This window comes from Myodes glareolus, chromosome 9 (assembly GCF_982192425.1).
Source record: "Myodes glareolus chromosome 9, mMyoGla1.1, whole genome shotgun sequence".
Taxonomy (NCBI): domain Eukaryota; kingdom Metazoa; phylum Chordata; class Mammalia; order Rodentia; family Cricetidae; genus Myodes; species Myodes glareolus.
In genome coordinates, this window is record NC_142034.1 from 14,090,948 (window position 1) to 14,113,052 (window position 22,105).

The following is a 22,105-nucleotide window of genomic DNA, read 5'->3' on the forward strand; positions in this document are numbered from 1 at the left end:
TGCTGTTCTTATTCATTCATAATACACTGAGTTTGGTAAATATTCAAAGAAAAGCATGTTCTTGAGTCTATTTAGGGAAAATAAGCAATCTATTTTCTGATTTTGTAACAACAGCCAGATGTGCTTTGAAGTTGACTCCTCCCGCTCTGCAATCCGCAGGCAGCATGGACTTGGATGGAGCAATGTGTAAACAGTCTTAAGGCTGACTTCTTTCATGTCCTTTCAGAAAACCTCGGTCTCTCAAAATACATCAAGAACAAACGCCACAAAAAAAGAATGTCTAGCATGGAAGCTACAGAGACTCATGTGAAGCATTGATGTAGATGAGAATATATAGACGGCAAAGCCCCAATAACTAGATTCCCACAGCACAAGTCCTTCAAGCACCTGCACATTTGTTTCCAAAGCAAAGAGAATAACAATAATAAAATACATAATAATTTAAGCTAGGCAGTAATATAGATATCTGGAAGCTCTCTAACAAAAACTGACTTTGGATGTTTTATTTAGCTTTTAGCAGGTACACTGAATTACAAACTGTTTTTTGTTGGTTTATATTTCCAAATTATAGGTTTTAGCTGAACTTCCATAAGCAAATACCTTTGGATTGACTAATAATCAGTTAGAGAAACTTTGTTTCCAAAAAATTAAAAAACACTATATCAGATACACAAACTTTAGAGGGAAAGATATTGTCAAATGATATATTACCAGCAACACCAACTAAAATAACTTTTAATTTGGTGCAGGAGAATTGTTCGTATTCTGTCAAATATGTTTTAAATAAACGCTGATTGGCCAGGCAGGAGGTGTAGGCAGGGAAACCAGACAGGAAGTGGAAATGATGCAAGGAGAGCAGGAGAATTCTGGGGAGGAGGAGGTTGATTCCTCCCACTCCCGCCCAGACCATCCAAGCAGCAGGATGTGAGCTGCCCCACTGAAAAAGGTACTGAGCCACATGGCTAACATAGATCAGAAAAATGGGTTAATCAAGATGTGAGAGTTAGCCAGTAAGAGGCTAGAACTAAGGGGCCAATCAGCTTTATTACTGACAGAGATTTCAGTGTGTTTTTTTATTTTGACTAAACGGCTGGGGGACCGGGCGGGACAGAAACCCACAAACAAGTAGGCCCCCTCATGTTACATTAATTAGAGAAAAACTCTTCACATGGGTGAAGGGAGCCAGGCAGGGGATTAGGCTTTCAACATCTAGTCAACTGTGTTTCACGGTTATTATAGAAATTATATTACAGAAATTGCATTATAATAGATATCATACATAATATATCGATGTTACAGAAATCAATATTTGGGGCTAGTGAGATGGCTCAGTGGGTAAAAGTACCTGATGCCAAACCTAGTGGCCTGACTTCAATCCCTGGGCGCCACATGGTAGAAGGGGAGAACCAGCTCCCACAAGCTGTCCTCTGATTTTCAGAAGTGTGTACGCATGTGCACATATGCTAGTGCACACACACACACACACACACACACACACAAATAAAGAGTAACTTTTTAAAAGAACTACTTTTCCACAGAAAATACTACATGTGAAGACTCATTCTCTAGTTTACCCAAAATATTTCAACAATCATTGAACAGGCTTAAGACATCCCATCCAGCAACAAAAGGAAGTGGAGGGGAGCCAACAGAACAGAACGCAAGCAGGAAATACCGTTGTCTGCTGCCCGTGAGACAAATTATACCTCAGTGCATCATTCACTGGTTCTGATGAGCTAAGAGTTCATTGTTGGTTTTGTTTTGGCATGGTTAGGTTTTTGTTGTTGTTTTGATTTGTTTTCTCTGAGGTTAAGTAAGGCATTATTAGTGGATTTTTAATTCTCAGCACCACTTTGGAGACAGCACAGAACTTTTATGAATCTTCACACTACTCATTAATGTTGGTGTTAGTTACACAGACCTATTTGATACTGGTGGTTTTTGTATTTTGATTTTGATTTTTGGGTAAAAACATGAAAAGGAAACTACTCTTTTGGTGGTAATTTCTAGCGTTACTGAGATAATCATTTATTGAAAATGTATCTATTTCCTAATCAGATCAGTTTTATCAATACCCCATGGCCATACAAAAATAAATTCAAAAGCAAAAGTTCTTCTCCTAGGCCTCTGTTTTATAACCATATTTCTTCCTATTTTTTAGAAACTGCCATCTCCTTTTTAAGATAAAATATCAGCTATAATAATTTCTCCAATCTCAAAACCACTTTTATTTTCTGTGTATTAATTTTACTTATTAACGTCTGTGTATGTGGGTGTGTTTACAGCACAGTGTGCATGTGGAGTAGGAGGACAACTGGGGAGAGCTGGTTTTCTCCTTCCATGATGAGGGTCCTGGGGACAAATTAGGGCATGAGGTTTGACAAGTGCCTTTGCCCATGAAGTCATCTTAACAGCTTGTGTTCTTTCTTTCTTCCTTCCTTTCTTTTTTTGTTTTTTAAGACAAGGTTACGTTGCAGCATAGGTTAGCCTCAGACTCATGTCTATTCTCCTGCCTGTGCTTCACAAATGCCGGAGTTACATTTTGGTTTACATGCCTGGCTATTTCTTGACCTCTTTCAAAAGGTAACTCAAAGTGAATAATGACTTTTAATAGGAAAAATTCTACATAAACAAAAATTAATTGTCCTGAAGGTTTTCCGGATTTTTCAGGCATAATAAGTTAAAAAATGAAAAGTACATGTGTAGGTCAGGAATACAAATGATATATTTTATTTTTCTTCAAATAATAGATTTAAAAAAAACAAGAGAATACAGCTCATTTTAAACTTCAGAAAATATTTATTTAAATTTTGTGAATGAAGACCATTGAGTTTTAGCAAATTCATTCAATGGTGCCATCTTAGTTTACCTTCTGCTGTTGTGATAAACACCATGACTAAAAGCAGCTCTCAGAGGAAAGGACTTAGTTACCCTGACAGCTGTAGTCCATCAGGAAGAAAGTCAAAGAAGAAACTCCAAGCAGGAACCTGGAGACAGGAGTTGATGCAGAAGCCATGAGGGGTGTTGCTTTACTGGCTTGTTCTCCATGGTTTTCTTTTTTTTATACAACCCAGAACCACCTGCCCAGGGATGCCACTGCCCACAGAGGGCTGGGCCCTCCACCATCGATCATTACTCAGCCAATTGATGACGGCATGCTCTCAACTGAAATTTCTTCTTCTTCAATGACTCTTGTTTGTGTTGAGTTGACAAAAACAAAACAATCAGCACAGGTATAATCCAAAGAGTTCAAACTTTTAAGGTGCTTGCATATACTTGTAGTAAACCTTTAAAATCTACGAAGTACAGCTCTGGCCTCTAGCCTAATTGTTTACATTAATTAAGTCTAACTTAAATAGCATTTTCAGTCTCTGAAGACTTTAGTCTAGCATCTTTCATTCTGTATACTTCCTGAAAATCATCCACTTTTTTGTATGGCCTGATAACTGAGGCAAACTCCATTGTATGCACGCACATACCACCAGCTCATCCATTCTCTACTTAGAAGTATTTAGAGCTCTTTGTTTTTTGTCAATTATAAAATAAAAGGGGGTGCTATTACAAACACTTGTATGAAGGTTTAGTTTGAGAATACACATTCATCTTACTAAAATCAACCCTCAGTGTGACACTCCTGAGTTATATGGCAAATATTTTACTTCCTTTGGAAGATGCCCAGCTTTAGAAAGTAATATTTTGCACTCCCCGCAGAAAGACATGTGTTTCAGTTGCATCTCGTCCTCACCAGCACTTAGTACTGTCAACTGTTTGCTAAAACTATTGAACAGATCCAGTTGTATCTCTTCATAGTATCCTTTGTCTTTCTTTACGTTAGACTTCCTTAGCAAGAATTCTTCATTCATTCTAAATAAAAGTCTTTGTCAAATATAAGTTCTACCAATTATTTGTGTCTTTTCTGGTTTTGGTACTAACACTAGTCATGCAAATGAAACTTCCATCTTGTTGAAAAGACTGTGATGGATATTACTTCTCCCTTAACTGCTTCATTAGATAAATCAGATAAATCATCCATGACTGGAGTTTCTTCAGTGGAAGATTTTTAACTACAGGTTCACTGTACTTAATAGCTGTACAGCTTGTCAGATTTCTCTTTTTAGAGCATTCAGGTTGCTGAAGGGCTCTATCCCTTTCATCTACAGGCAAATTTATGCCCACAGAGTTATCTGCAGTAATTCCTTATTTGACATTGAACATCTGTAGGTTCTGTAGTCTATCTCCTCTTTCATTACTAATATTAGCAAGATTTTTTTTTTATTCTTAGTCAGTCTGGTTAAAAGCTTGTTAAGTTTATTCATCATTTAAAGATCCAGCTGTTAGCTTCATTTATTTTTTCTAATGTTTTTCTGTGTCCAACTGCTTCTATTTCTATTTTAATCTGTACTATTTCCTTCATCTGCTTGCTTAGGGTTAACTTGTCCTCTTTGCTCTGGTTTCTTTAGACAGTTTGATGACGTAGTACTTTGTTCTTTCCTCTCTTGATGCTTTCATGATTTTTTTCTTGCCATATGTTTACTGCAGTGTGTCTACACATGGATATCTTTGTGTCTAGCCTTACTTAAAAGTCACTAGGCTTTATGAATACATAGATCATTTTTTCAAGAAATTTGAAATTTTTCAGGCATTATATTTTCAAATATATTTCCTGATCCTTTTTCCTTCTCTTCTCATTCTAGTACCTCCATTATGTTTATGTTATTCTGATATATTTAAGGGCATCCCATGTTCTCTGAAACAATTTGTTTTTCCTTTATTTATTTATTTCTGTTTTACATATTAAATTCCATGTATTTTATACATATTTAGTTTTTTACTGAGAGTCTTTCCTATTTGATGGTGATAATTGCATTCTTTGCTTCTTTACAGATGGTTTGCTTTTGTTCTTTGAATATATTTATAACGGCTGCTTTGAAATCAATTAAATCTGGCCTCTGGATCCCTAAAAGACTTCTGCCACCTGATTTTTTCCACATGTCCAGGTCACTCACTGTTAATTCTTTGTATATATGTCTTTTATGCTTTCTTGAAAACTATATATTTTCCAATATACCAGCTACAGATTCTGACTACTCTGCCCAGAAGTAATTGTTGTTGCTTACTTGTTTAATTATTTCGTAGTTTAGTCAGACTATTTTCATATAGTTTGTTTCATTCACAGTGTAAAGACTTGGTGTCACTCTTCAGTAATTGCATACTGACCATACACATAATCATCTTTGTATGACATTGATTTTAGCAGGGCTATCTCTATTTAGGTACTTCCATTCCTTGTATTTTTGTTAAACTGGATATTTAGCTCAGTTTACCATCGAAAGCTCCATTATATTCTTGATCCTGGTTAGGCTTGATCTTCTCTACACTGTTTCCAATACATTGAGTTCTTCATGAGAACTTATCTCACTGTTCTCGACTGCCTGGGCCCTGGACCAGATCTATGGGCACCATGTAGAAACAGTGCCCCTGGTCTTCTTGGCTTGCCACCCTTGATATGAAATCTGCCCTATGAATAGAAGGCTATGTTCTACAAAGTGGGGCTGAGTGAAGAAAGGCATCCCACACCCCATCACTCAGCTACATTCACCAGAAGCTTACCCTTTAAACTCAGACTCCAAATGGCTACAAAATAGCAGCATACCATTCCCTGGGACATACAGTATCTCTTGATTGGCAACTGAGGAAAGAGAGAGAACTCCTACCTTCTTGGTCACACCCAGTGAGGATGTGACTTCCATAATGCTGAGCTAGAGGAACAGGGGAGGATGATAGTCAAGGCCCGAGTGCCACGGAGCTTTGCTGCTCTTAAGAAGTTATCATTGGTTTTCTTGAATAAGTGTGGAATCATTCGCTCTGTGTCCTTAGGATGATTTCCAGATATTGTTCATATTTCTTACCAATTGTGCTTGCTTAGCTAGAGAGCAGGTCTGTGCAGTTCCTAATGCTGCTAATTCAAAGGACAAGACTCTCTACCTTCTTTCCAGTCATAAGTATGCCATGCTGTAAATTTTCCATGGAGATCTACTTTAGCTGGAGCCCACAGACTCTGATTTGTCACCGTTTACTAAGTTAAAAGGTTTTCTAATTACTTCTGGATTTTTCCAGAAGTATGCTGTTTAACTGATAAATATTTGTGGAATTTCCAGGTATGCTTTTGAAGACATAGTACAATATAGCTCAGGCTGACTTCAAACTCAAGGTCTAGCTGACGATGACCCTGAACTCTTAACTCTCTTGCCCTTGCCTCCCGAGTGCTGTTGTTGTAGGTATGCACCATCATGTCCAGTTTTATGCTTTGGTGATAACTAAACCTATGTGTGACCAAGAAGATTGGAGTCCTCTCTCTTCTCTCAATTTCCAATCAAGAGCTGTGTGAATGCTGGTCAAGAGCTCTAGCCCAAATCATGGCTGCTGTTGGTCTCTAGTTTGATTTCTTTATCCGGGGGATTGTAATTACAATCATTATAGTCAGGTAGTAAGACTCAAAAATGTTGATAAGGATGGTTTGCTTCTTAGTGGACAACTGGCACATTTGTGGGGATGGATGGGTCTTCTAGTTTTAATTAAAGGTCTTATTAATGAGGAAATAGACTGTGGAAAACAATTTTAATGTCAGTTCTATTGTCCATCTCCCTACAAAGCTATCATAGATGTACCATCCAGGACTACAATAGTTTGAGTTGTAATTCAATTCTCTAAAATTTTGCTATAATATTTCTGACTGTGTTCCTAATAAAGATACCTTGGAGAAAAGCCAACATGTGTGTTGTTTTAAACAAACAATTCTCTTCTCCCCTCTTTCTCAGATTACTCCTCACATTAGCACTAAACCTTTTCTTCTCAGTCCCATAGGCCAGAATGCTGAGCTCCCTCAAAGTCTGTGTAACCCGGATATCACACAGCTCTACTGACCGAGCCCTCTCAGCCAAGTGAGAAGAGAAAACACAAGGGAAATACATGTAACCTGCTTTGCAGGATTCTTTGTGTGACAGAGACACTTTTCCCTGGCTTCATCCTGACAGACAGGACCATTCCACTGCCACTGCACCACAAAGTGTTTTAGTCTGGACTAGGGACAGGGCCAGGGAGAGGAAGAAAGGAAGGAGGGAGGGAGGTAAGGAGGGAGAAAGAAAAGAAGTATTGCCACTGGCTCTCCCAGTCTATTTCCTAGACCTCTAGCTGAAAAGATTGGTTCCCCTGTGGATTTTTAACATCTAAGCATGCAACACAATTTCCCAATTTTGCCTACCCTGGAGTTAAAGAAGAAAAGCAAATATGCAGACAGCCCAAGGAAACCTCTGTTATATTAGCCGTGCCAGTGTTCCTCTCCCATTGGCCTGCTCTGTTTAATTGTCAGTATCTCCAGGTGGCTGACCTCCATATTATGGTAAGGTTTTCAGTTACAGAAGCTAGACTGCAAGAGGGTTATTTCACTGTGACATGGAACAGAAGCTGATACTCACTTTTAAAAGAAATGAATACTAGTTTCTCAAATAAAACTATGAATATAGTTTCACTTCCCAATGCAGGCTTGGGAAAGTGCTATAAGAAGAAGAGATTACCTGGGACTCTTGTCTATTTCCAATCTCCAGGAGGATAACTATATGATTTTCTTCAGGTTCACCTTCTTATTTAGCTTCTCTAGGATCACGAATAATAGGCTCAAAGACCTTTAACTATGGCTAGAATCCACTTATGAGTGAGTACATACCATATTCCTCTTTTTGGGTCTGGGTTACCTCACTCAGTAAAGCGTTTTCTATTTCCATCCATTTGCATGCAAAATTCAAGATGTCATTGTTTTTTACCGCTGATTAGAACTCTAATGTATATATGTTCCACACCTTCTTTAAACATTCTTCTATTGAGGGGCACCTAGGTTGTTTCCAGGTTCTGGCTATTACCTCGGGTGCATGGGGGGGGGGGGGGTGGGAGGGTTGTTGGAAGGGGAGAGGGTTAGAGAGAAGGGAGTAGGGGAGGAATGGGGAAAGCTCGGGGGACTGGGATGGGGGGAGGGAGGAAGGATGGATATGGGATCAGGGAAGAATATATCTCAACTAAGGGAGTCATTTTAGGGTTTACAAGAGACTTGATTATAAATGGGATCCCAGGTCCAAGGAGAGATCCCCAGATTGTTCTCTGGACAGAGGAGAGGGTGCCTGAACCGGCCTTGGCCTATAACCATACTGATGAATATTTTGCTTATCACCATAGAACCTTCATCTGGCGATGGATGGAGATAGAGACAGAGACCCACACTGGAACACTGGACTTAACTCCCTAGGTCCAAACAAGAAGCAGAAGGAAAGAGAACATGAGCAAAGAAGGCAAGACCAGAGGGAAATTTCATCTGACGATGGATGGCGATACAGACGGAGACCCACACTGGAGCACCGGACTGAGCACCCCAAGGTCCAAATGAGGAGCAGAAGGAGGAAGAACAAGAAAAAGGAAATCAGGACCGCGAGGGGTGCGATCACCCACTGATACAAGGGGACTGATCTAATGAGAGTTCACCAAGGCCAGTTGGACTGAGACTGGACGAGCATGTGATCCAACCAGATTCTCTGAATGTGGCCGGATTCTCTGAATGTGGCTGGCCCGGAGTCTTTCTGAAAAGCCATTGACAATGACACTGGGACTTGTTTCCTCTGCATATACTGGATGTTGGGGATCCAGTCTGTTTGGATACTCACCTTCCTGGACCTGGAGGGAGGGGGGAGGAAGTTGAACTTCCCACAGGGCAGGAAACCCTGACTGCTCTTAGGACTGGAGAGGGAGGAGGAGAGGAAGTGGGGGGAGCAGGAGGGTATTGGGAGGAGGGGCAGAAATGGAAACTTTTATAATTTAATAAACTTTGAAAAGAAAAAAAAAAGAAGAGAAAGCCTGAAAGCATTGGCAGAAAACAAGGGAAAGACAACAAAAATCTGAGTGAATGGCCTCAAATATTATCATTTAAATCCCAGTGTAAGAGTAATTAGTACATTTTAAGATAAAATTGATCTTCCTACAAAGTGTTATTTTTCTTTTAAACAAATAGTAATGACCACGGTTTTGGCATTACAATTCAAAACCTTCACGTAGTGGAAGCTTTAAATTCTGTCAATATAGTAACTTCCCATATAATTCTATCCATAGAAATCAGGAAAAATGATGAGAGTACCTGCTAATTTGATTTATGATAGTAACTGCCATTGCTTGTCAAAGTTACTCCACTTATAAAAGAAAATTCATAAACACATTCTAAAAGTCCATAAGAAAGCACCTATTGGAGCTAAGGAGACGGTTCAGCAATTGAGAGCACTGTCTGCTCTTCCAGAGGACCTGAGTTCAATTCCCAGTGCCCACACAACAGTTCATAACCACCTGGAATAATGAAGCAGCTTGCATTATCTGACTTTAATTGTATTTCTATATTTGTTTTATTTGGATGCTGTTGCTATGATGGCAGTCTTTTTATCCTCTCTGAGTGGTACTGAAAACTAAAGGATGCTCATTAATAAGACCTTTAATTAAAACTAGAAGACCCATCCATCCCCACAGATGTGCAAGCAGACACTCAGAAGAGTAAGTCAAATGAAAACGCAATGAATCTGATTCCACTAGAAGTTCACAGATTTTTAATAACTGAATCCAAAGATGTTGAAATTGATGGAATGCTTAAGAATTCAAACTTAATTTTATAAATGAGCAGCCACCTCAATGAGGATTTAGATAAACAGATGGTGAAGTATAAAAGAAGTGAAAGATCTGGGCAGAAACTTGGCAGCATGGACAAGAAATAAGAAAGAAGAGATAATCTCTGAAAGGAAAGCCTAGAAATAAAAAGGCCAATATAAAATCAAACAAAACTCCATGGAGGGCATCACCAATGCACTGACCAAGCAGAAGAAAGAATGTCAAGAATAAACGATAAGGTTATAGAAACATTACAGTCAAATAACAATAAAGTAAGAACTAAGCAATCACAACCACAAGCAAGGCTGCAAAAAAACTAATGATTGAAAAGTAAAGTATTTTTTAAATGAGAGATAAATTTTTCATTACTACTTTTTAAAAACCTCTGCTTGAAGTATATGCTAGAAAAAATTAACATGTTTGTGAAAAAAGAAAGTATATTTTGAGAAAAATGTATTTAACAAATTCTAGAACATGAACTACATCAGCAGAAAGAAGGTACTGACAATGGTGCCAGCAATGTCAAGAATGCAGCCTTACCTCACAGCCCAGATCAACTCTAGCTGCTAGCTGCTCCTTCAGAGAACAAAGAAAACAAAGCTATTTGTACATTCACAGACAAAACTGAACTCAAGACAACCCCAAGCTTTTCACCAACTGAATAGTTTATTCCACTCTGATCAAGAGATACAGGTTAGCCTGTTAATGTACATGCCTTGTAAGTCCACAAGAACATAAAGCCTTTCTATTTTATATGATTTGTAAATCCGACAAATAACCAAGTGGTAAAACAAATTCCCAAGTAGGACTAGTTTTAAAGCATTGCATCAAAATATTTTAGATATTTTTAAAATCTTTTCCTTATGTGAAAGATTTAATCCTCTGAACAGTTAAATAATCACACACAAAAAAAAGTACTAAGAACTGTGCATCTAAAGCTCCAGACGGCTCAGGGCAAAGGCAAGTTTAAAAGAAAAGCACCAGGGTTCATTTTCTTCTTTGATGCCGCTCTGCAGCAGCCATCTGTCCTTCCGTGGGGTTTCCTGTGTGCTCCCATGCTGGCAACAGGGCTTCCCTCCAACAGCAACAATCCCTGCACCTTCAGCATGAAATGTCTTCCTCCAGGCTGCTCTCCTCCTGCCCAACAATATTACACTTCTCTTTTCTTTGTCTTTTCCACTAGTCTTTTCCCAAAATGAAGAGGAGACCCACGTTACCTTCATTTCACATCCAGTTCCACCCTTCTAATTGTCCACTCAGAACAGATACTCTCTCTGTCCAGTCCCACCTGACCCACTGTTATCTGGACCCCCGGAACACTGCTCTTGCATCTTGCCAACACCCCCACTATAGTGAGTCCAAAAGATGCCTGCAGCCCTTGAACTTCGTGAGCTCTAAGCCTATAATTCTGCAATTAATCTAACCATCTTTTAGAACTCCAGCAGTCTAAAATAAAATTCAGCTTTAAAATAAGTTCCTCTACCTGACAGTCAGTTAACTGACCAAGCGATATTCCCACATCTTAGTCCGGTCGGTCACTGAGCTCCCTTTACTCTTCCACAGCTTTGCCTCCCTGCCCTTCCCATTCAACAGCAGCCACAGCAGCACACACTGCACTCTCAACACATAATGGGCAATTAGTCTGCTCTCTTTGTGTCTACTCACACCTAGTCTAGCCGTAATGTCATTAACAAAATTTGCCTAAAGCATTTTGTTAAAGACTAGAATGAGTGAGAAATGGACAACTCGTTAGCTGGATGAAACTGATACAAACCTGCTGAAACTAAAACAAACCCAAGTTTTAGTGTAACCTAAGCAACAAAATATGAACACAACAATTCTGGTAAAGTGCTCACATTAGCAACAAACTGAGATCACCTTGGCTGTCCAGGAAAAGCAGAATACTTCAATTTTAGACTACAAATGCAAAAGAAAAATTAATGCTTATAAATTTAGAGAAAATTCAATGCTGTATGTCATACAGAATTTATAATATGTTCCAATTTTATTTAAATTTTGAATATTATAAAGTCATATAGAAGAAAAGAAAGATATAATCAGGTCAAATTGTCTCAAATTTGGAATATTTGCATAAACTTTACCAATAGAGTACATCTATTACAAAGATCAAAATTTCAAAATGTTCTAAACTCTTAAACATTTTGAGTGCCAATGACACTCAACAATTCCATTTAGAGAGCATCTAGACTTTCGATTTTCAGGTAGATTTCAGGGTCTCACCTGTATAACAATGTTAATCTCTGTTAATATTTTGAGACAACTTTATTCCTCTGATTTTCATATCTTTAAAACTTTAAATTCTTTTTATTCTTACAGTGCTGGGATATAAATTCTTAAGTGAAAAAAGCATCATGAAAATCATTTGAAATCCAGTTTAATGTCCTCAAAGCAAATTGACAGCATATATGAAAAATAGAATATGAAGGGAAAAAGTCTCCATGTCTCACTAGAACCTGAAATGCAAACGGACAGCTTCTCAGCCAACGTGACAGAGCACACCTTTGTATCAACACTCGACATGCAGAGGCAGAGATTGCCCAGGAGTTTAAGACCAGCCTGATCTACATAGTGAATTCTAGGCGAACCAAAGCTACATAATGAGAGTCTGTCTCAAGGAGCAAATGAAAACAGTGAAATTCTCAAGTTAACATGTAATACAGGACAGCCTATCAACATTAGCCACCCAGATAATAATAAGCAGAAACAATCCCATACAACTAGTTTGGTTCACTTACACTAACAAATCTTTGTCACATCTACTGTTTCCTTAAATTCCTCCTGTCCACCTATGCAAGCACTTGCACCCTTCCTGAGAAGGGCCATCGGGCAGAAGGGAATGCCAAGCAGTCCTCTGAAGCCACCTGGGGCACATAAATACCAGTGTGTAGACATCCTCTGGAAAATGCCATGGGCACTACAGGGCAGCTGCTCATGGACTGTCACTGCAGGCCTGTCCCCTTCCTGACTTCTAGTCGCCATGCTGTACCGACCCCTTACCCACGGTACTGCTGAGATCACCCTTTGTCTCGCCTATCATTAGAGCTCCTTTTCACATCTGGACTCCAATTAATCTTCCTCAAGTTCCCTTCTGGGTCAATTTTTAAATTCTTTTATCCAATAAATCAAGAACTTGGAAAAGAAGCCCATGTCCACGGTGACATTTGTACTTGAAAACCTCTTATCTCTCATGGCTACTCACTTATGACATTTCCTTGAGTTTTTCTTTCTTCTTTTTTAATCTAAATGACTTTCTTCATGCTCTCATTCCCTTCTTTCCCTCTACCACAGCATATTCACTAGCCACACAACATGCACAATAAAGCACTTGTAAAGTGATGCCTCCATATTATTATAGCACTGAAAAATTCCTATCACTGAAGGGGATCAAAGGCATCATAACAAAGGGTTTTTTTGTCCTATTAAGCCATCAGTGCCCTTGTACATCTTGCTTTACCATACCTCTTGATAAGGTAATAAGGTTGATACTCAGTGGTTAACCTACACAATCTAGGTTTGTGTACACACAAGAAGAAATCACCTGATGACATCATAGAATGTAGGATGTGTCCTGCTGTTATGTGACACGCACTCCTACTCTACTTTGTGTATAATTTAGTTTGGTATTTTTGTGATATGTCATCCTCAATTATTATTTAGCTATTTTAATGTGCCTGACTCATTTCATCAACAAGAAAGTTGGTCAAGGACATTTTACATTTCCTTGGAACATTCTCTTACTTAAAATTCTTTCAGGGCCAAACAGTAATAAATGTTTAATAACCAATGTTCACTGAATAGAATTAAATTAGTTAAGATATTTTCTATAACCAATGTGACTCTGCCTATAAAACAAATATGCATATAAAATAAATATTGGTTTTACCCCAAGATTCCAACTATTCAGGCGAGCTTCAATGTCACTGTCATCCAAAGAAACAGGAGATTTTTTTGAATGAACTTCCTGAAATACAAAAACAGGTAAAAAGAAAGAAGAAATTAAATAAAAGAGGAAACAATGGAAGAAACAAAGGAGAAGGAGGAAGAAAAACGGGTGAGGGAGTAAGAGGAGGAAAAGAAAACAAGACAAAATATGTCATTCAAAGTAATGAGCGTTTTGTGTACTTATTTGGTGATGTGGTATTGTCCACAGAGGACAGGGTTGTTACAACTAAGCTAGTCTCAACTCTAACTAATGACTGTTTATTACAGATGCTTAAGGCAATGAGATGCCTTAACAATATATTCACAAAGTAAGTAGATTTCAAAAAAAATCAAAAGAATATTTTGAAAATTAATCCAGACTCTTTAAGTTTCTTGTACAAAAAGTTTTAATTGTGGTATACCACAGTAGCTTGAAAGCAGGGAGAGAACTTGAAAAGATGAATTATTTACTCTCTTTAAAATTAGTTAACAGGGAAGTTTTGTGTTGATGTCCAAGAAGTTCTTTGTTCTTAAATTAATCTCACTCATACACTGTATAAAAAGAGAAATAAACTCAAGACTCGCATCATGAAAACGCAATTATGTGACTCTTTACTTTTCTCCTGTATAATTCATAGTACTACACATTTATCAACCAAATTAAAAGTAATCAACTAAAGACAGCCTAGAAGCTGTGCAGAGAAATCCAACCATATTAAAGTACTAGGTGCAGCCACATAGAGGAACTGCCTTACAGACCTGACGCTGTCTTCTGAGACAGGCTCTGTGGCCAAAACATGCTACTGCTTTAGGAGCACCTCGCTGCTAAACACTGAATGGGTTTATCCATGACATGTACACCAAAATACGTGATGAAAGCAAGCAATGTTCTATGCATTCTACTGATTTCCTCTAGCTTCTGCTCAACAAGGTGAAAAGAGTTTCTATTATTTCTACCTTTAACAATTTGTGATGACTTTCACTGGTGCCCTCTTAACTTTTTTAAGCCTTCTTTGTGAGCTCATGACCTTCCTTGTAACTCAAAGTCAAATAACCCAAGACAATCAGCGTTAGGCAATAATGACTACACATAAAACCACTGCTCCCTTTACACAGCTTGTTCAAATCGGCCAATGATAAGCACACTGATTTTAGAGGCATTCATATCTGAATATATAAATAGCTTACTTTTATCAAAACAGCAGCATTCCCTTCATCACTACAAATTAATCTGCTTCCTAATTTTATGATCACTAGGAATCTAATAACTCAATTAACATACTGAGTAAAGGAGAAAAGGAATGAAAAATAGGATGTTCCAGCATCACTTCTTGGCACGCAGAAGAAATGACAGGCTGACCAGCATAGTGCAGCACCAGCGAGCAAGCAGAATGGCATCGCTCTTGTTGACATCGATGCATCCAAAACTGTCACACTTCAGTTTTTAACTTCAGACTTTTAAATACTAATTGGAACTTTGACAATATGAAACAAACTTTGGAATTCTTTTTAAAACATAGAACAAGTAGAAGTAAAATCTAATCTTACACAGATCTTTGAAGTAATGTGTTGTCTATCTTCTCTGTAAGTTGGACTCATGGAATGGGACCTCATTTGGAGCTTTCCAATGTACTCCTCGCTACTAAGAGACCAAAATAGTAACGATTAAACTGTGGAGAACTCAGAGGGCAGAGAATACCCAAATCTAGGATCGCCCACCTTTATAAATGAGATGATAGTTCATATTAATGTTGATTCACTCAACAGAAGAACAATATTCATGGACATAAATGAATAACCATTTGTACTTCTAGTATGTTCTTTCATTTACATTAAACAATAAGTAAAATGTCACATAAAAGCCTCTTAAAAACAAATGCTATTTTCAAGTCAGATTCTAGCCACATGTATCTAAATCATTTCTCTTCCTTTCCTTTTCCCAAGTGTTAAGGAAAGTGTAAATGACATGTACATTCTTAAAGAAACATTGTTTTCAGGTTAGCAAACTTTGTTACATTCAAGATTAAATCTTAAAATATATAAAATAACAAAACTTCCTTGTTGCTTAAAGTTTCAATTAATTTGAAACCATATTAGAAACCACAGAACAAAGAAGCTGTTAATTTAAAAATAAATCTTGTCAATTCAGGCAAAATGCTGTACATCTAGGGGCTATGAAGATGGTTCAGCAGTTAAGGGTAATGGCTGTTGTTCCAAGTACAATTCCCAGAACCCACACGGCAGCTTACAACCACTTCTAATTCCAGTTCCAAGGGATCTCTGCCCTCCATCTGCCTGCATGTACAGCAGGCCACACTTGGTACACAGAGATGCATGCAGGCAAAATACCCAAAATATCAATAGTTTTTAAAATTTAAATATAAGTCTAGAAAACAGAAATTATTTTAATAGGTGTTACCAAAAAGGCTCTTCTTTAATATAAATATCCTATAAAACACTATACTCTAATATTATACATTAGGCCACAGTTTTATATATATGCTTTAATACCTACAAACCAAGCAACAGCTTCAAGACAGAGGAAACAGAAACTGACTAGTAAGCGTAAACACTCTCCCAGTCTTAGTTTGGCAGCTACAATTACTGCATCTGAAAGCACTCTGAACTATTAAATGGAAAAGCCTAGAAATAAGCAATTCATTGAACTTTATCATCAGCATGAGAGCATAGAAAAGATATATATAAGGACAAATAAACCTACAGTTTTTCAGAACTTACTTCCCAAAGGTAAGTTGGGAAGACACCCATACATTTAGTTTAAATAACTAGTGTTCAACCATAAACTATATCAGAATTTCTTTACTTCACAAAATTCAAGCCATAAAAATATCTGAAAAGGACAGAAGAGACAGCTCAGCAAAAAACATGCTTGCTGCCACCGACACAGCGGCATTCCTGACTTTGATCCCCAGAACCCCCATAAAGGTGGAAAGAGCCCCAGTTACACAGAGTTCTCCTCTAACTGCTACATGCATCCTGTGACACACATACCCAAACACAATAAAGAAAGAAAGAAAACTTTAAGATGAATGCCAAAAAAAAAGCAGGATACTAGATTTAAAAAAAAAAAACAGTACTAAAGTAATGTAGGGTTTGGGGTATAAAGTGAGACTAATAAAATAGCATCCTTTGGATTTGTTACTAAGGAATACTAAATGTCTGGATAAGATGTATTGAAAAGAACTACTGATTTTTTTATAAGTCTATTCAGCCTCTCAGCTGTGCAAATTGCTGAAAGCAAAGAGGAAAACAGATAGGCAATAATTTGAGGCTAACTTCATTAGCCAACATGCTTGAGCTTATACAAGCATTTAAAATTTGGTTTATAGGAAGATACACTTGACGCACTAAGCAATGGCCTATCCTTTTTTTGAGAATTGATTAAACAATCATAAAAAGAGCTGTAGTTAAAAATTGAAAATGGTTAAATATTAAAAGTACTTCTTGAGAAAATATTAATAAAAAGGAAGTCTGAACCATTTATCTATTTATTTGGCAGGGGCATGAATAAAAGGACAGACTAAATTCACATGCACCTGCTCATGGCTCCCAAGCAACTGCTCTCTCTTTACAATGAATCTTCTGAAAAGATCCCTACCCCAATTTGTCATTTATTTTTCAAGTAACTACAAGATGACTTTCACTCATCTTACCCCTCACACCTGTCCTTCAATAGCTTTACTCTCTCTCTTCCCATCCTATACACACTATGGTCCTAGGCTTCTGCGTTTAGCCTCTATTTTAATTTTATCTGCTTTTCTTGGTTAATCCAATCAATATACTATTAGTATTTCAAATGGCAAAGGGAAGCTTTGTTTACCAAATCTGCAACCCTTGTTCAAATTATTCTTAGCTTCTAGCTCCATCATAGATATAAACTGAACACCACTGCTTCTAATTCAACATATCCCAAACTACACTCAGTAAGAAGCTCCTAAAAAAATGTCCCCAATAAAGACCTAGGAAAGCAGAGATATGCAGAAGCCAGCTTCTCATGAAGGCAATTAAGCCAACAAAAGGAGGAGGTCAATACTGTTGCAAAAATATGGATGGCACAAGAAACATACTAGGCACAGAAGTTTCATTCTATGCCACGTAGCTGTCTTCAACTGGAAATACAACTAACTTGAACTCTAGAGTACATACTAGGACAGCCTCAAGTTTACAGTGATGGGACTAGTGGTCAGAGTGAACGGTGGGGCACAGAGTAGGAGAAAAACCCACCCTACAAGGCTCTTTGTGAATAACAAGTGCTGCTGCCACACAGAATACCTGGTTCTGATGCTTGTGTGGTTTACAAGTGGTACATAGGACACGGCCATAGCAAGCTCATGTATGGTTGTACATGTGCCCAATTAGTAAAGGAGTGGATTAATTTCAGGGTGCCAAAGTTAACAGGAAAAAAATAGTATCTTGCTACAGAATAATTCTTCTGTACACTATGAAAATGTGTTGTACCCATTGTTAATAACAAGCTGACTGACCGATGGCTAGGCAGGATTTTGGGGGTAGAGAGAATGCAGGGAGGAAGAAGGGCGGAGTCAGGGGAGTCACCAGCAAAACACAGAGAAGAAACAAGACATGTAAGATGAAAGGTAACGCCACATGACAGAATGTAGAGTAACAGAAATAGGTTAGTTTAAGTTATTAGAGCTAGTTAGCAATAAATATGAGCTATTGGCTGAGCATTTATAATTAATAGTAAGTATCTGTGTGGTTATTTGGGAGTAACAACCAAGACACAGTGAAGCCCCACCTATAAATGGCACTCCAACATGAGGCCAGAATTTCCACATATGACCTGAAAAAGCTTTTTAAAAGATTCTAAACACACAAAAACAAAGTCAAATGTGGCTTCTTGGTAACTGCCTTATCTCAGGTAGGCTCTATTTGCTAACAAAAAGTAGAGGTGTGGATCCTTTAAGAGGTAGCTTCCTGGCTCATGCTAGCAGCAAACTAAGGCAGGGTTCTCTTAAGAGGCCCTGCTACTGAAAACTTAAATGGGGTTTATGAGCAGTGGGTGACATGCTATTTGGTGGAAGTGTGGACCCCAAAAATTCTCAGAGTTGAGGCAACAAACATGGTTCCCACCAGTAACTCCACCATGAAGCTAAGTTCTCAGGGAACCAAAGGGGGTGGATCCAGCCACCATTCACTAAGCTGAGCAGTGCTGGCAGCTGGCATAGCAGTCTGAGATTCATCTCATGCAACAGTTATGTGGGTTGGCCTGTCTGAGGGGTCTCTGGTAGTGGGACCAGGATCTATCCCTGATGTATGACATAGTTTTTTGGAGCCCATTCCCTATGCTGTGATAGCATGATCAGCCTTGATGCAGCGGGGAGGGGCTTGGTCCTGCCTCAACTTAATGTGCCAGATTTTGTTGATTCCTCATGAGAGGCCTTACCCTGTGCAAAAAGTAGAAGAGAGTTGGGGTGGGGGAATGTAGGGAGGTGGAAGGAGGATTGGGAGGGAGAACTGTGCTTGGAATGTAAAATGAAATTTTAAATAAAGATTTATCTCATGTAATCAAAAAAACAATAAGAATGCTCAGTGAAGACAGATCCAGATTGGAAAAAAAAAACCTCTAAACTGATTACAGTGTGTTTAAAAATATACATATGCTTGAGAGAGAAAAAAAAGGGTGGATTATAGATTAAAAAATAATTTTAAAATTATAATAAAGTCCTTTAAAAAGGAAGAATAATAAAATGCATATTATATATGTATGTATGTATATGTACACACACACACACACACACACACATGTACAGACTACTTCAGCCAAGACTTAACAATTATCCTGATTTTCTCAAGATTCCCCTAAAGATGTCAGTGCCCCAAGACAACAGGAAGTAGTCTGTAAGTAGAGACTTCTCATTCGTTCCCGGCCACCCAGACCCAAATAATCACATGGAAACTATATTAATTACAACACTGCTTCACGTATTAGCACAGGCTTCTTATTAACTAACTCTTACATCTTAAATTAACCCATTTCTAGTTATCAATGTATCACCACAAGGCTGTGGCCTACTAGTAAGATTCCAGTGTCTGTCTACTTCAGCAGTTACATGGTGTCTCTATGATTCTGCTTACTCTCTCTATATAGCTCTACCAGCCTGGCTATATTCTGCCCTGTCATAGGCCAAAACAGTTTTATTCATTAACCAATAAGAGCAACACATATAGAGAAGGATATCCCATGTCATCTCCTCTTTTCTAGCTAAATAAAAAATAAGGTTTTACCTTTAACATAGTAAAATTACATATAACAAAACAGGTATAAAGCAAAAATTACACTTACAATATTTAGTCTCTTTGTATCTTGAAAGTATCATATTTAATTTATCTTTTATCATAACTAAGAAAAACTATAACTCTTCAAAGACCCCAGAAGGATATGATATTACCTAAGTAAACAGGAAGTGCATTGTAAGCCACTTCCAAAACTCTAGAATTGATAGAGACAGCTTGCTGCCTGGACAGTCACCCAAAGTTCTTCTGTAATGTTGGGGCATTCATCTTCAGTCCACAGGCACATCATATCTGGCAGACGTTTCCATGAAGCAGGAAATTAGAAAGACCTTTTAGCCTATATTAGCAGTTTGTCAGTCACTTTCTTCTGTACACTACAGAATGTCTGGCAGATTCTTCTAAGAAGCAGGAACCCTGAAGGACCATTCTGTCTTTTGGAAAGTTCAGTAGTTACTTTTCTGTGGGTCCTGCATGTCTAGTTCATACAGAATACCATCAAGCAGTCCAGGCAAGAGCAATTTCTTGCCCAAATGGCCCTATAAGCTCTATAAAGAGCCTCTTTGATGCCCATCATCCTCTTGAAGTAGACTGGTGCTGCCAGGAGCAGATGTGTCTCACTGTCAAGAAAAATCTAAATTCTTAAAACATTTTAAATGCAATATTCTGTAGGTCTTTGAAGTGTTGAAGATTATCTAGCTGAAATATATCTCTATATCTAGAAAACCTAACAGTACTGTAAGTTTGAATATTATAAATGACTATCTATTAATCTGTAATTTTTAAATTATATATTATATTTTTAAATGAATTGCATAAACATTAATACCTTAAACAAAAGTATAAATACCCATAAAACAAATTGATCAAGCTGGACGGTGATGGCACACGTCTTTAATCTCAGCACTCAGGAGGCAGAGGCAGGTGGATCTCTGTGAGTTTGAGGTCAGCCTGGTCTACAAGAGCTAGTTCCAGTACAGGCTCCAAAGCTACACTGAGAAACCCTGTCTCAAAAAACAAAAAAACAAAAACAAAAAATTGACCTTAAATTTGTATCAGTAAACCAAAGTCTATACCAATGCAAAGTATTCACCCACTTTAAAGGAAAACAAATATTTATAAACAATCATTTTGGGAATTTGGACATAGTTTTCTCCAAACTGCTTCCTACTATTTGGTGAGCAAAAATGTTTTTAGGGTTCACAGAAACCTTTCAGGGGCTCTTGTTCCATCAAGCCACATTAACATAGAAGGAAACCACAAGTTCTCATCTTCTGTAGAAACAAAAGCAGAACCTCTTTTCCAAAGTAACATATCCTTAGACTCAAATTTTGCAGTAAAGATACCTTTAAGATATACATGTTGGTTTAGTTTAGCAGCCCCCACAATCAAATGTCTTTCTGTAGTTAGCTCATTAACAGTCAAAAAATTTAAAGAAAACACAATAATATACATAATCCAGACTCTGTGTATTTTCCATCTTTATGTGGCTTATTTCTTTTACTGTCTTATATTTTAATATTTAATTATCTTTACTCCTTTAATCTATGATTTTCTGTATTCTTTCTCTTTCTGTACTGTTACCATTTAGAGGTCTTTTTCATCTGAATCTGTCTTTATTGCATATCTGTAATCATTTTCTGACCAGGAGCACTTTTTTTAATGGTAAGTGGGTGTAGGTAGGACCAAATCTGTGGCCCTACCTGTTTACTTCACCCAGTATAACATAGCAGAGGAATGCTCACCACCTCTGCAAGCCATGCTCACCACCCCAGCTCCAGGGACACAGTGGATCTATGTTGCCATTAAGCAATTTGTAACATGCTGCTCATAGACCCCATTTAAGTGGTCTGTAATAGGACCAGCATGAGCTAGGAAACTGGCTCTTAAAGGAGTCATGCAGTTTTTGCTACTAATGCTGAATCAGGAAGATTTCTCTTAAAGGAGTTGCACCTCTGCTCCCGGCCAGGAAAAAAAAAAAATGTGGCTACCAAGAAACTGCACTTGACTCCTGTTTTTGTGGGTCTAGAAGCCCTATTTTACCTTTTTTAAGTTTTTTTATTTTAGGTCTTTTGTGGATCTGTGCTCCAGATAGTGGGTGTCGTTTTGTAAGTGAGGACTGCTTGTTCATTCCCAGCTGCCCTATCTAACCTTGTCAAAGTATTCCAAATACCAGCAAAATGTAGGTTTGTCCTATACT

The 22,105-nt window shown here is 37.9% G+C and overlaps 1 protein-coding gene across 4 annotated transcripts in view; it reads right to left on the reverse strand.

The window, feature by feature from the left end:
- The window catches only part of Cep112 (centrosomal protein 112), a 410,571-nt gene that overhangs the window by 348,168 nt on the left and 40,298 nt on the right, over positions 1-22,105 (reverse strand). For 3 of the 4 annotated variants that reach the window (XR_015738731.1, XM_087909848.1, XM_048446067.3), the window contains exons 5-6: positions 15,181-15,274; positions 13,595-13,672 (exon numbers count right to left, since the gene is read on the reverse strand). Coding sequence is in view for 3 of the 4 variants with exons in the window: in XM_087909848.1 (XP_087765974.1) it covers positions 13,595-13,672; positions 15,181-15,274 (172 nt within the window). In the remaining variant the exon portion in view is untranslated. The remainder of the gene's footprint in view (positions 1-13,594; positions 13,673-15,180; positions 15,275-22,105) is intronic. The other variant, XM_048446068.3, reaches the window with a different exon arrangement.